At 59.0% G+C, this 12703-nt stretch overlaps 1 protein-coding gene across 20 annotated transcripts in view; it reads right to left on the reverse strand.

The window, feature by feature from the left end:
* Window positions 1–12703, reverse strand: part of ANKRD24 (ankyrin repeat domain 24) — a 24772-nt gene continuing 12069 nt past the window's right edge. For 10 of the 20 annotated variants that reach the window (XM_049097533.1, XM_025456984.3, XM_049097535.1 and 7 more), the window contains 17 exons: window positions 12532–12596; window positions 11992–12049; window positions 10619–10731; window positions 10360–10466; window positions 9958–10145; window positions 9413–9441; window positions 8721–8801; window positions 8473–8580; window positions 7757–7801; window positions 7562–7660; window positions 6702–6774; window positions 6343–6461; window positions 4667–6184; window positions 2510–2677; window positions 728–853; window positions 504–569; window positions 1–349 (listed from right to left, as the gene is read on the reverse strand). In XM_049097533.1, coding sequence (XP_048953490.1) covers window positions 272–349; window positions 504–569; window positions 728–853; window positions 2510–2677; window positions 4667–6184; window positions 6343–6461; window positions 6702–6774; window positions 7562–7660; window positions 7757–7801; window positions 8473–8580; window positions 8721–8801; window positions 9413–9441; window positions 9958–10145; window positions 10360–10466; window positions 10619–10731; window positions 11992–12049; window positions 12532–12596 — 3041 coding nt within the window. In that variant the 3' untranslated portion in view covers window positions 1–271. Of the gene's footprint in view, window positions 350–503; window positions 570–727; window positions 854–1152; window positions 1421–2509; window positions 2703–4666; window positions 6185–6342; window positions 6462–6701; window positions 6775–7561; window positions 7661–7756; window positions 7802–8472; window positions 8581–8720; window positions 8802–9412; window positions 9442–9957; window positions 10146–10359; window positions 10467–10618; window positions 10732–11991; window positions 12050–12531; window positions 12597–12703 lie in introns of those variants that run through there. The other 10 variants (XM_035702938.2, XM_035702935.2, XM_049097541.1 and 7 more) reach the window with 8 other exon arrangements.

A 12703-nucleotide genomic window follows, 5' to 3' on the forward strand; every position in this document is an offset into this window, starting at 1 on the left:
TTTCATCTTCTGCTCCGAGAGCTTTTATTCCTGGGGTTCCTGGGGGCCGGGGTGCCGCCTGGCTATGGGACCAACAGGAAGTGGGGGAGGGGATTCACAGATCCTCGGGTGGGGCAGGGGCACCGCCAGGGCATGCGGGGCACAAGTGGGGCAGTGGACGCAGCTAAGAACAGCCCAGAGGGCCCAGGCCGCTGTCCAAGCTTAGTAGGTCAGAGGGTGACCCTGGACCCCCTCGCGGAGCCTGGGGGCCGGGGGGTCAGTGCTCGGATGCTCAGCGGCCCTGAGCTTGGAGTCTCTGCATCTGGAGGATCTGGCTCAGAATCCGCTGCACATCTTCATCCATCTGACCCTGGGGTGGGGGAAGCAGAGAGAGAGCCTGGGCCCTCCTGCCTCCGTTCCCCTATATCCCTTGTTCCCTGCTCCCCACCCCTGAGGGCTCTGAACCTGCCCCCCTGGTCGGAGGAGAAAACAGGCCCAGGGTGCTGGCGGCCGGGCGCACTCACCTGGATGGCATACAGGAGGTGGCTCCTATACAAAGCCACCACGGCACTGTGGTCCCTGGCAGCCTGCTGCGGGTATGGGGGACGGGCACTCAGAAAAGCAGCCCCCCCAACACACCCCAAAGCCCCCTTTACACCCAGAGCCCCTGCACCCGCGTGACAGCAGCTAAAATACTGTCATCCTTCTGCCCGCGGCTCTCCTGGGGTCCCCTGCCCTGTGTCCTCACCTTCAGCTGCTCCTGCAGGGCTTTGACCTGGCCACGGAGGGTCTCTACTTCGGGGGGGCCTGGGGCCGCTGGCTGGTCCTTCAATGCCTCCTTAAGACTGAAGACTTCCTTGGAGAGCTCTGTGATCTGGTGGGGAGGGGCAAAGGAGGGGGGGGCCTCCGGTCACCCTGAGCCTGGGACCTGGGGCTGGGAGGCTTGGGACGTCTCCAGCATGTCGGGAGGAGGCTGGTAGGGGAATGTCACGTCCTAGAGGCCAACCCACTCCCACCTGCAGGCCGGGCTTGGCCCGCGAGCTAAGAGAGCGGCCTCCGCGTTTTTAAAATGGTCAGGGTGGGGGTGGGGGGTTGTGCGTGGAAATGTCAAAAGAAAAATGATATTTCATGACGTATGAAAACCAAATCAAATTCACATTGCTGTGCTCGTACATCGAGTTTCATTGGCGCAGGGCCACGCCCATTCATCGACACAGCAGAGCCGAAAACACGGACTCTGGCTTTTTCCAGAAGGTTGCCGATCCTGTCACAGCCGCGCTTGCGGACTCTGGAAAGTGGAGGCTGACAGAACAGGAGGCCCAAAGCAGCCTGGCCTGGTGGGGCTGGGTCGGGCAGCCCTGGGTCTGGGTCCCTCCCTACCCCTTTCTTGAAGGAGATCTCGGGAAGACGACTTAACCCCTCTGAGCCTCAGTTTCCTTATCTGTAAAGGAAGGAGAATCACAGTTCTCACCTTGGTAGCTTACTGTGATTCGGAGCAGAGGTTAAATCTAAACTGTGCCTGGCAAACAGCAGGCGCTCAATGAACGCCGAGCTGTATTATTATTATACTACAGATCAGAGGTTCTCAACCAGGGGCCGTCTCGCCCCCAGGGAACCCCAGACAGTGTCCGGGGACATCTGTGCTGGTCACACTGGGGGCGCTCCTGGCTTTGAGGGGGTCGGGCCAGGGATGTCGCTCAGCCCCCTGCAGTGTCCGGCACGGCTCCCCCCACAGAGAACGACCTGACCCGAGTGTCGCTAGTGCCCAGGGGGGAGAGATCCTGCAACAAATAAGCCATAATCTCGACTAGAGTTTTATTTTCATTTTACAGAGGCAGTAATGCGCTCAGAGAGGTCGAGTGCCTTGTCTAAGACCACACAGTAAGCTAGGGCTGGGTGACTTTATGCTAACGCCCCTGCGGCTCCGGGACTCACGTCCACTGTCCAACGGGTGAGTGATATAACGTGTCACTCTGAGCCACTCACTCTGCCTCTCAGCTTGCTCATCTAGAAAACAGGAATCAGAATGCCTTCTGGCTTTCAGGGTTAGAGGGAAATTAAAAGTGATAGTGTGTGAAAACCACCCAACTCCATAACCGTGGGCTGCTGTCAACCGTCATCGTCACCAAACACCAGAACCCGGGAGCCTAGGTCCAAACGCCGGCTGAACCCCTGCAAGGCTGTGCAACCTCGAGCAAGCGGCATCACCTCTGTGCCTCGTTTCTTCAAATGGGGGCAATGAGAGCACCGATCTTATGGGAACTTGATGTGAGAACCAAATGTGTCCAATACATAGCACAGGGCCTAGCATGCAGTAAGTGCTCAATAAACGGCACTGTGGTTCTCATTCGTGGTTAGAACAGTAGCCCGTGTGTCCGCGTTGTCCTCTTCCTTCTCTGTGTCTCAGTCTCCCATCGAGAAGATGGGCCGATCTCCCAAGACTCTTTCATCTGGGACACTCTTGGATTTCCCACAACCTCTGATGGGTGGGAACCCCCCCCCCAATTGAGCACAGGAAAGCGGGACACACCTTCTTGTCCTTCTCCTTGGCCATGTCCAGGGCCTCCTGGGCGCGGCTCTGGGCCTGGCGTGCCCGCTCGGCCTCAGTACGGAGTCCCCGCAGCTGTTGCTCTGCTGTGGCCAGCTGGGCCTCAGCCGCGTGCCGCTCACTCTTCATGAACAACGCCTCCCTCTGGACCTGCAGCCCGAGCCCATGTGTGACCCTGAGGACATGAGGACGCCAGGCGCCTGGAACCCAGCATCTTCCAACCTTTCTATTCTAGCCTGAGCCCATTCAAGCCCGTTTTGACCTCGGGGGAGTTCTGGGTTCTTCCCAGACAGCATGAACATTCTAATGACTCCACCAGACACTTGTGACGTGCCAGCTGTGTGGCCTCAGACAGCTGACTTAACCTCTCTGTGTCTGTTTCCTCACATGTAAAATAAGGGTAATGACAGCCCCCACTTCACAGTACAATAATGAAGAGAAAATAGACAAATGCATGGCATGGGCTAAGAACAGCACCGGGCGTATGAGAAGTACAACATTCAAGGCGTCGCATTGTTCTCACACCCACCTTCCCTTCTCTGTCCCTGTTGTAAAGGCTTACAGCTTTTCTTACAAGAGGAAAGAAAACCAGAAGAATTTGGGTGGAAAGCAAACAAATGTCTGGGAGTTGATGACTACATTTTCACAAAAATATCAAGATCAGAGAATGTTAGCTTGCAAAAACTGACCCTGGGGTGGGGACTTGCGGGGAGTCCCCAAGGTAAACTTTGGCCTTTATAGAAATAATAGTTCCAGGGGAACAAGGGTAAAAAGTAGGTGTTCCACTCAGTATGGACTGGCTACACTTTAACAATCAAAATAAGAAAAATCAACTACACTGACTGATAAAGCCAATCAGACTTGCAAACTTTACCCCCTCCCCACAACACATGGTCATGAAGCAGATAAATCTCAGGGAATAAAGATGAAAACAGACATCCTTTGGTTGGACTGTGGACTCTACTAAGTAGATCATGGGTTGTTTTTTTTTTTTTTTTAGATCATGGGTTTTACTGGTTCTAACAGAGCATTGTCTTGGAAAAATAATAATTCTGGCTGCCATTTATTGATCTCTTACACTACGACTGTTCTAATTTATATAGGTTAAACCACTGAATTTTCATATGAGGATTCAGTAGTATTATCATCTCTGTCACAGGGCTGAGTAAACAGAGGTGTGGAGAGAAAGATGTTTTCCTGATAACAACTAATGGACGTGGCTCCTTATTCCCATATTTTGTTATAACACCTGCTAGTTTTAGGTTTTTTGTTTGCTTGTTTTTTAAAGATTGCATTTATTTATTCATGAGAGACACACAGACAGAGGCAGAGACACAGGCAAAGGGAGAAGCAGGCTCCATGCAGGGAGCCCGATGTGGGACTCGATCCTGGGACCCCAGGGTCAAGCCCTGGGCCAAAAGCAGATGCTCAATCACTGAGCCTCCCAGGCATCCCTGTTTGTTTTTTAAGATAAGAGACAGAATCAAAAGTCTACCGCCAGGGACAAAAAATATATATATCTATATACCCTGACCTTAAAAAAAGTGAACTCAGCATCAAAATCTAAAATATTTTGGGTTCAAAATATTAGATTAAAAAAATCTCTGGGCATGACGTCCTCCCTACTTTTGGGCTGAAACATCAAACATGCTCAAAAGGCAAAACCACAGCCTCAAAACAGCCAGCTGGACGAACCACAGGGAGATTTCAGAGCAGTGGAGAAGATGGACACGAGGTGACAGCATCAGGGCAGCTCACTGCCTACAAAACACTGAGCGGCCATTGATCCCTCCCTCACACCATATGCACAGTGAGAGCCGAAGCATGAGCTCGGCTGTGGAACAAAGCAACAGTGTGACCCTGGGGTGCACGGAGGTCTCATTAAAGGAACCACAAAAAGTGCCAACCAGCAGAAAAATGACAGGGTCAAAATGGCCAGAGGTTTTTAAAAGGATAACGCAAGTTGAAACGTCTGAGAGATCAGAACGGCTTCGAGGTCAGCCATCCAGCTAGAAAGGCTAACAGGGTCAGGTGTCTACAGGATTGGGACCCCCGGGGTTGGACACCCCCCCACACCCCGGCTGCAGGTCAGATCCCCAGTGGCCACCGGCTATGCTGGGGGGGCCCGGCCACGCTCACCTGGAAGACCTCGGCGCTGGTCTTCTCGTGCCGTCGTCCCAGGTCCTCCAGCTGCCCCTCCAGCCGGGCCACGTCTGCCTGCAACGCGCCCACCACGCGCTCGTGCTCCAAGCGGGCCACGCTCCCCACACGCTCCCGCTCCAGCTCGGCCCGCAGCCGGGCGGCCTCCTTGCCGGTGGCCACCACCTCCTGCTCCAGGCTGGCCGCCCGGCCCCGCAGCTCCAGGGCCTCCTCCTGCAGCCGGTGATGCTCGGACGCCGGCACCGCCGACTGGCGCAGGGCCTCGGAAGCCTCGCGCAGCTCCGCCAGGCCCCGCCGGGCCTCCTCGCAGGCCGCGGCCAGCTCGGCGGCTCGGGCCTCGGCCGCATCCCGGGCCTGGCCCAGCTGGGCCGCCGCTGCCCGCTGCTGCTCCCCGGTGGCCGTGGCAGTGGCCAGCTGCCCCCGGAGCGCCTCCAGCTCCCGGCTCTGCTCCAGCCGCACCTCGTCCCGTCGGGCCAGCTCCGCCCGCAGGCCCCGGGCCTCCTCCTCGGCCAGTAGCCGGCCAGCCCGGGCCTCGTCCAGCCAGGCCGAGGCCGCCTCCAGCTCCCGGAGGCGCGCGTCCCGGACTCGGAGGTCCTCCCGGGCCTGCTCCAGGGCGGCTCGCAGCTGGACCACGTCCCCGCCGCTGCCCCCCGCGGCGCCGCCGCCCTCGGCCTCGCGCACCCGCTCCCGGAGCCGGCCGGCCTCGGCCTCTGCGGCCTGGCACTTGCCGTGCGCTGCCTCCAGCTCGGCGGCCGCCTCCCGCTCCCGCTGCCGGAGCGCCTCCTCCAAGGCGCGAATCCTGGTCTCCAGCTCTGCCTGCAGCTGTTCTGAGGCCTCCGCGGCTCCAGGGTAGAGGGCTGGGCCTGGGGCGGCCTCCACGGGCGCGGTCTCTGGGTCCGTAGGCTTGGCCTCCCCAGCACCCACGCCGTTGGCCTTCACTTCTGGTTCCTCTGCTTTGGGCTTTGTGGCCTCTGCTCCTGTGGCCTTCGTTTCTGGATTTCCTCCCTCTTCCAGAGCCTCAGTTTCTGTGGCCTCGGCCCCCGTGGATTTTGTTTCTGTGGCTTCAGGGTCCATGGGTTTTGTTTCTGTGGCCTCGGCTCCCATGGATTTCGTTTCTGTGGCCTCGGCCCCCGTGGATTTTGTTTCCGTGGCCTCGGCCTCCACAGATGCTGTCTGCACAGTGTCACCTCCTGCAGCCTCCTCCTCTGTGGTCTCAGCTCCGTGAACTTTGGATCCCGCAGCCGTGAGGCCATCAAGCTCCATCTCCATCGGCCCATTCCTGGTGGTCTTGAGTCCCGTGCCCCGGCCCTCCCCAGCGGCTGCCTCCTCTGCTCCAGGGGCCCCCCGGGCCTCCAGTTGCTCCAGTGCCCGCAGGGCCTCGGCATGCTGCCTGCGGAGCTGGTCAAACTCAGCCCGGAGAGAGTCATAGAGCGCCAGAGGGATGACCTCGGCTGACCCATTCACCTCCATCTCATCCTTCTCAAAGCTCTCCAGGATCTGGGAGGTAGTAGGGAGCTGGCGGGAGCTTGTGGCCATGAGGGCCTGCCCTGCCCACAGACTCAGCCATGTGCCCACCCTGACCTCCCCGGGGGGAACCATCCCTCGGGTCCTCAGATCTGTCCCGACCCCACCCTCCTGGGCCTCAGTGTCCCCACCTGGACCTTCTCCATCAGCTCCTGGTTTTGTCTGGTGAGCGCAGCCACCTGCTCCTGCAGCGAGGCCAAGAGCTCCTGGGCTGAGGGGCTTAGCCGTTTGCAGAGCAGAGCCTCGGCCCCTGGTGGGCACACAGAGTCAGCCCCAAGGGTCCTCGGCCACAGGGGGTGGGGGCTGGGGGTCCGGAGCAGGGGGTCGGGGCCTCCAAGGCAGGCACGTGGAATGAATAATGGGTGGGGGTCGACGTCCCTGCCAGCTTCAAATTCTCTCCATGCCTGTGAGTCAAGGCTCCATTTCCCAGGGGGCCCCAGGGACAAGGTGGACAGGGGTACGTGGAGGGGGGACAGGGGTGGGGGCTCACCTGGAAAGTCAGACAGTTCACCCTCTTCATCCTGCAGAGTGGCCACATCATAGCTGGTGTTCTCCCTCTCATTCTGGAGGGTACGGGGGACAGGGTCCAGTTCGGGTCTGACCCTCTTCCCACCCCCAAGACTGCCCCCCAAGGAATCCAGAGAGAACAGGGGAGTTTGCGTGTCTCCATCACCCCCCGGGAGCATCAGACTGGCCATGTCTGGCCCCCCAGTGTTCACCGCGGGCCATGGGGCTGCACTGGGCTCCCCAGGAAGGACAGAGAACAGCCCAGCAGCCACACAAATGTGTAACCCGTACCCGATGCCTGGGGTTGTACGTGCGGCCTGTGCGTATGGGATGGAGAGAGGGGCGCAGAGCTGTGTCCTCACAAGGACGTGTCCCAGATTCTGCACTGGGGTGTCCACATGTGAGTACCCGGCACAGAACATCTGTGTGGCTCAGGGTTTGTGGGTCTGGGGTGTGTGGGCATGTGGCACGGCCCCTGCTTCCTGGTGTGAGTTCCCTTGACGACGCGTGACCCTGTGCTTGTGTTTTAGGCTGGTGTGTGTACATGTGATGACTGCAACCGTATTCACGTACTCGTGTGGGTTTGTGTGCGTGAGCCCGGTTACGCACATGCCTGTGTCTGTGTGATCATGTATCTGGGGGTAGATCTGCGTGCGTGCGTGCATTTGTGGGTGTGTCGTCTGCGTGTGATGGAGAAGTGTCTGTCGCGCGTGCGCCAGTATCTCCAGCATGTGCCTGTGAGTCCACGTTCATGGACGCCGGGGGTGGCTGCCAGTTTTATAGGTGAGACCACGCGCGTGAGCGTGCCGTCTGTGACGGTGTGTGTGTGGGGGGCACGCCCACCTCCAGCAGCGACAGGCGGCTCTGCAGACTCTCCACCTCCCGTCCCAGGCTCTCCTTCTCCTCCTGCTTCTCAGCCAGCAGCTGCTGCAGCTCCTGCACCTGCAAGGGTGGGTGGCAGTGGGGGCTCGGCCAGCCCCTGGGTGGGGGGTAACACGGGGCGGCAGGGCGCTGGCTCTCTCCGCACCTGCCACCTACCTGTCTCTCCAGGCTGTGGAGGGAGCTGGCCTCGGCCTCTGGCAGCTGATGGGAAGAATGGGGGACAGGGCTGGAATCTGGGTTGGGGGCCTCCCCACTCCACCTCCCGAGTAGCCCTCGGGCCCCACCGTGGGCATATGCCGAGCACCCACTGGGCACCCAGCACGGCTCCACCCCCCGACTCATGACCAACATTTATTAAGTGTCGGACCCTGTTTTGGGCCACTAAGTCCTTCACTCGTCGGCTCACGTATCCCTTCCTCTGATAACTATCGAGCATCTAACCGTGAGCCAGTCGCGGTCAACCACGCCTCTCCCTGGGCTCGCTGGCAGTCAAACGGGCAAACGTGAATCAAATACGTGGCATGGCCACAATAGCAGTTACATGCTTTGGATAAAAATGAAGGGAATTGGGAAGTGAGTGGGACTGTCACAATTTTAAATAAGTTGGACCAGGGGAGATGTCTTCTCTGAGCAAAGACCCATAGGAAAAGGAGGAAGGAGCCACAGAAACTTCTGGAGGGGGAGCGTTCCAAGCAAGGGGCACAGCACACGCAAAGGCCCTGGGGCAGGACGAGGCCCAGAACACTGGAGGGCCAGCAAGGAGGCCCGTGTGGCTGGAGGGGAGTGAGCAAGGGTGGAGACAGGCAGGAGGGAGCGAGGAGAGGTAAGGGGGGGTCTTCCCCGCCCAGGCCTGTGTCCCTGCGGCCCCTCACCTCCTGCTTCCTCCGTTCCTGGTGCTGCTCCAGGCCCCGGATCTTCTGCAGCAGGCGGCCCCTCTCCTGTCGCAGCCGCACGATCTCCTCATAGGCGTCTCGATCATCCTGGCCCCCCCGCCGCCCCGGGGACCCACCACCTTCACATGAGGCCCAGGGGCTGTCCGCTGCCGCACCTGAGTCAGAGCTCCCCCGACCCCCGTCTCCCCTCCCTCATCCCCCCTCCTAGGGGCCAGGGCGTCTCTCACCGGCACGGGGATGCTGGCAGGGGGCTGAGGTGCCTTCCGCTTCTTGGGAGCCCCTCGCTTCTCATGGCTGGACACAGAGTTCTGAGGGGAGGGGGGCACATGGCAACTCCGGGGTGCAGCCCCATTGTCATCAGCCCCAACTCTGCCCTCACTTCCTGTGCGACCCTGGGCAAGTCCCTGCCTCTCCCTGGCCATTGCTTAGCCACATAAAGGGGGGGCCATACTTCCTGAGAGTTCCAGATCTAGTGCTTTACTCTCTGCCCCTCTCTGTACTCGGCACTTGGTACTAGGACTGGATTGTCTACAGGTTCACTTTCCCTGTGGAGCTGAGATGCCATAGGGCTGGGGGCGGGGTGGGGGGAGAGAGAGACGGGGTGGGGGGCAGACCTGCCTTCCCTGACCTACACCAGCCCTCACCCAACTCAGCCCCACGATTTGCCCCCCACTGCAGTGTTCTCACCCAGTCCCGAGGGCTCCTACACTGTGGGTGCTGCTGTCACTTGGTGGCAGCATACCCTGGAGGTAGCATTCATCCCAAATACATCTTCCTAGGTCACAACCCTGGGATGGAAGTCCATCTCGTCCTCTTCCCATAAAGTGTGGGGCAAGGCAGGGCGGGGGAGGTGGCGGTGGGGTGGGGGAGGCAGTGTGTGCAGGGGGAGGGGACTCATTCACTGCTTTGAGATCCGTACCTGAGATGATGCCTCGCCTGAGTCATCCTCTAGGAGGGCAGGGAAGGGAGAGAAGCAGGGTCAGGCACTGTGGTTTGGGGACTCCATTCCCAGCCCTAGGAAGGGCTCTTAGGGAGGGGACCTACGGCTGGGGAGAGCTCCCAATTCCCCAAGTATCAGGAGTTTTAAAGTAAGACTCAACTATTTTTGCAGAAGCTAACCTGAGGGGCCTTGGAACCCTCCGAAGGGGAAGGACAGTGGCACCTCCAGGATGGGACTGGGCGGGGGGGGCGCCAATTCTTAGGAAAGATCCAAGCATAAGGATAACCCAGGAAAACAGAGTGGATGCCTCGATCATTCTAGAAGCTCAGGGGCTCCTTGACACTGATCTGAGTAGCATCAGGGGACACATGAATCCCCCCCGCCACACACACACCCTGGAAAGCAGCAAACAGGGATACCTTGAAACTCTCTAGATCAGAGAAAGGGGGTGACCAGACATTGCTTAGACCAGACACAGGTGGGGGGGATGCTTGAAACTGCTTTGGGGTGCAGGGCTTGCATACCACTGAGTGGTGAGGGGCGCTGCGCAGCTTCCTGCAGGAGGTGCAGGATGAGCTTGTCTCCTGCCAGGGCTCCGTAGTGAGCGGCGTCCTGGCCCAGGGCGTCGGTGATGCCCGGCTGGGCCCCGCCCTGCAGCAGCACCTCCACCGTTTCAGGGCTGGCGCCCTCACAGGCCATCATCAGGGCCGTCCTACCAGGGGAAGGGGCCGCTAAGGATGTGAGGACATTCTTTAACACCCCCCCAGCCCCCAAGCCCTCCTCAGTTACCCAGGCCAGGTCAGGGTGGGCAGGGGGTGGTGGGGGGAAAAGGTCAACCAGAACCCCGCCACCCACAGAAGTTCAGAGACTTGCCCAAGGTCACACAGTGTACAATGGATGGACTGGGAGGGAGGGGAGATACTCACCTGCCCTGCAGGTCCTGGTCATTTGCAGCGGCCCCCTGCTGCAGGAGGAGGCGGCACAAATCTGTGTGACACATCTGCGCTGCTATGATAAGGGGCGTTGTGCCTGACTGGTGGGAATGAGGGGGAGGGGGAGACAAAAACGTGAGAGGCTGACTTTGGTAGATAGGGAAGCCTCTACGAGTGACCCTGACCTTCACTCCAGACCTTTTCGCCCCTTTTAGAAAGGTGCCTGGGATGTTGCCACTTGGTGACAGCGTACCTCAAATACATTCTCTTGCCCAAAAAGATTCCAGAGGCTCACCCGATCTCGGGGATTCAGTTGTGCCTTGAAGGAGCAAAGCATTTCTGAGCAGGAGATGCAGCCGCCCGCAGCTGGAAAAAGAGGGAGGGTAGGTAGGACAAGGTTTAGGCATTTTCTGGGGGGGGCCTTCTGGCTGGTGTGATCCTTAGCCCTGGTTTCATGAGAAGTTCCCGCCTTTCCTGGGTGGGCAGGCAAAGGTATGAGTCCCATTTGACAGATGAGGAAACTGAGGTCCAGCCAGTAGGGTCAGAGACAGAGCAAACCCGCTGTTCCCTCGCTCTCTCCACATTCCGCCACGGCTCCCTCTTAAGGTAGAACTTTTGACGGATTTTTACGTATTTCATCTCTTTGATTTAACTGGCTCTGGGCACCTGTCGTGCAGCCAACCTCATGTGGCAAATATGAACGTTTACTGTTGGGGATCACGGGTCAGCTGGGACTGGGGTTGGGGCTGGGTTCTGGGTTTTGAAGGTGAAAGGAGGAGCGTAGAGGTTTCTTGGAGGCAAGAGCCGTGAAGTGGGGAAGCGCTTGGGAAAGTCAAGCAAGTGGGAGGCGGTGTGAATGTGGTGACCCGGGAAGAAGGGGGGTCCGCTGGCAAAGCCAATGAGCGCGATCTGGTTACGTGCTGTGCGCCGGGGGGGGGGGGTACGGCATTTTGTTTTCTGGTGGAACCCCAATGCTTAGAGCCTGACACACCAAGCGGGAACTCAATCAATCTTTACTGAACAAAAAAACACCTAGTGAGCCTCCGCAGTGCGACCCAGGGCGTTACCATCACTAGGTGGCGGCACCTCCCCGGCCACCGAAACCCCAAAGCACACACAAAAGTACTCTGTGTTCCCAAAGGGTCAGCAGCTCCTTAAATCATTAGGGAAAGTCACTTCCTAGTCTCACGGGCGATGTGGGCAGGTGTTGGGCTGGGATCTGGCTCCCGCAGGTGGGACCCTTCCCCGCCCCTCCGGAAGGAATCCAGATTTAATGGTTACCAAGGGCGCTCGGATCTCTGGCCTTGTTGAGACCACCCCTCCCTCCACACCCCAGGATTTTGTCAAAGGAAGTTGCACTCTGGTCACCCCCCGCCCCCCCGCCCCCCACCGCCACCACGGGGTTCGCCCAGGCCTGGCTGATATTAGGCTGTGCTGACTAGGAGTCAGACAGCCTGGGTCTCCCCCACTTTCTTGTGGGCGAGCCTCAGTCACCTTTGCCTGTGCAATGGGGTCACTGTCTGTGGAGCAAAGGGTTGCCGGGTATTAGTGGTGAGCCCCGGGTGGAAGCATCCCAAGCCCGGCACCCCCTGGGTTGTGGTGAGGGCGAAGCTGGGGGACACCCACCTGCATGATGCAGGGCCGTCCACCCACTGCTGTCCACAACATCCACCACGCAGGACGCCTGGGGAGGGGTGCGTGTGCGGGTCACCGGAGGGTCTCTAAGAACTGCCCCTTCATGCCTCAGCCGTCTTCCCTCCCTCATGCCTGCTCTGCGGAGCCCATCCCCTCACGGCCCCCAGGTGACCTGGCCTCGGTGAGAAAGAGGAAATCGCTGGGAGCTCAGGAAGCCCTGGGGGCTTAGGGGCTGGATGGGAGCCCCGAGAGTGGCTGAGAAACTACCTAGGGTTTGGGGAGAAGCTGGCGCTCTGGAGATATCTGGTGTTGGGAGCATCTCCTGGGTGTGGGAAGTATCTGGACATTCAGGGAGTATCCGGTTGTCCAGGGAGTAGCTGGGGATCAGGTGTTAAAGAAGCCAAGACATATATCTAGGATCCAGCAAGTATCTGGAGGCTTGGGGTGGGGGGATTTCTAGGACTCGACTGGGGTTCAGAGGAAGGAAGTATCCAGGTTTGAGGGAGTATCTGACACAAGAAAGTAAATGACCTGTAGCAGCTGCTTCAAGCACTGTGGGTGCCCATACTTGGCGGCCAGGTGGAGGGCATTGTAACCTGAAAGGCAGGGAGTGTCTGCTAGGGCTCCCCATACTCAAGGAGCTTCCAGCTGCTCCCCAAACTGTGCCAGCTATTTGTGATGAGCTTCCCTGCATCCAGTAAGT

Source organism: Canis lupus, chromosome 20 (genome assembly GCF_003254725.2).
Source record: "Canis lupus dingo isolate Sandy chromosome 20, ASM325472v2, whole genome shotgun sequence".
Taxonomy (NCBI): Eukaryota; Metazoa; Chordata; class Mammalia; order Carnivora; family Canidae; genus Canis; species Canis lupus.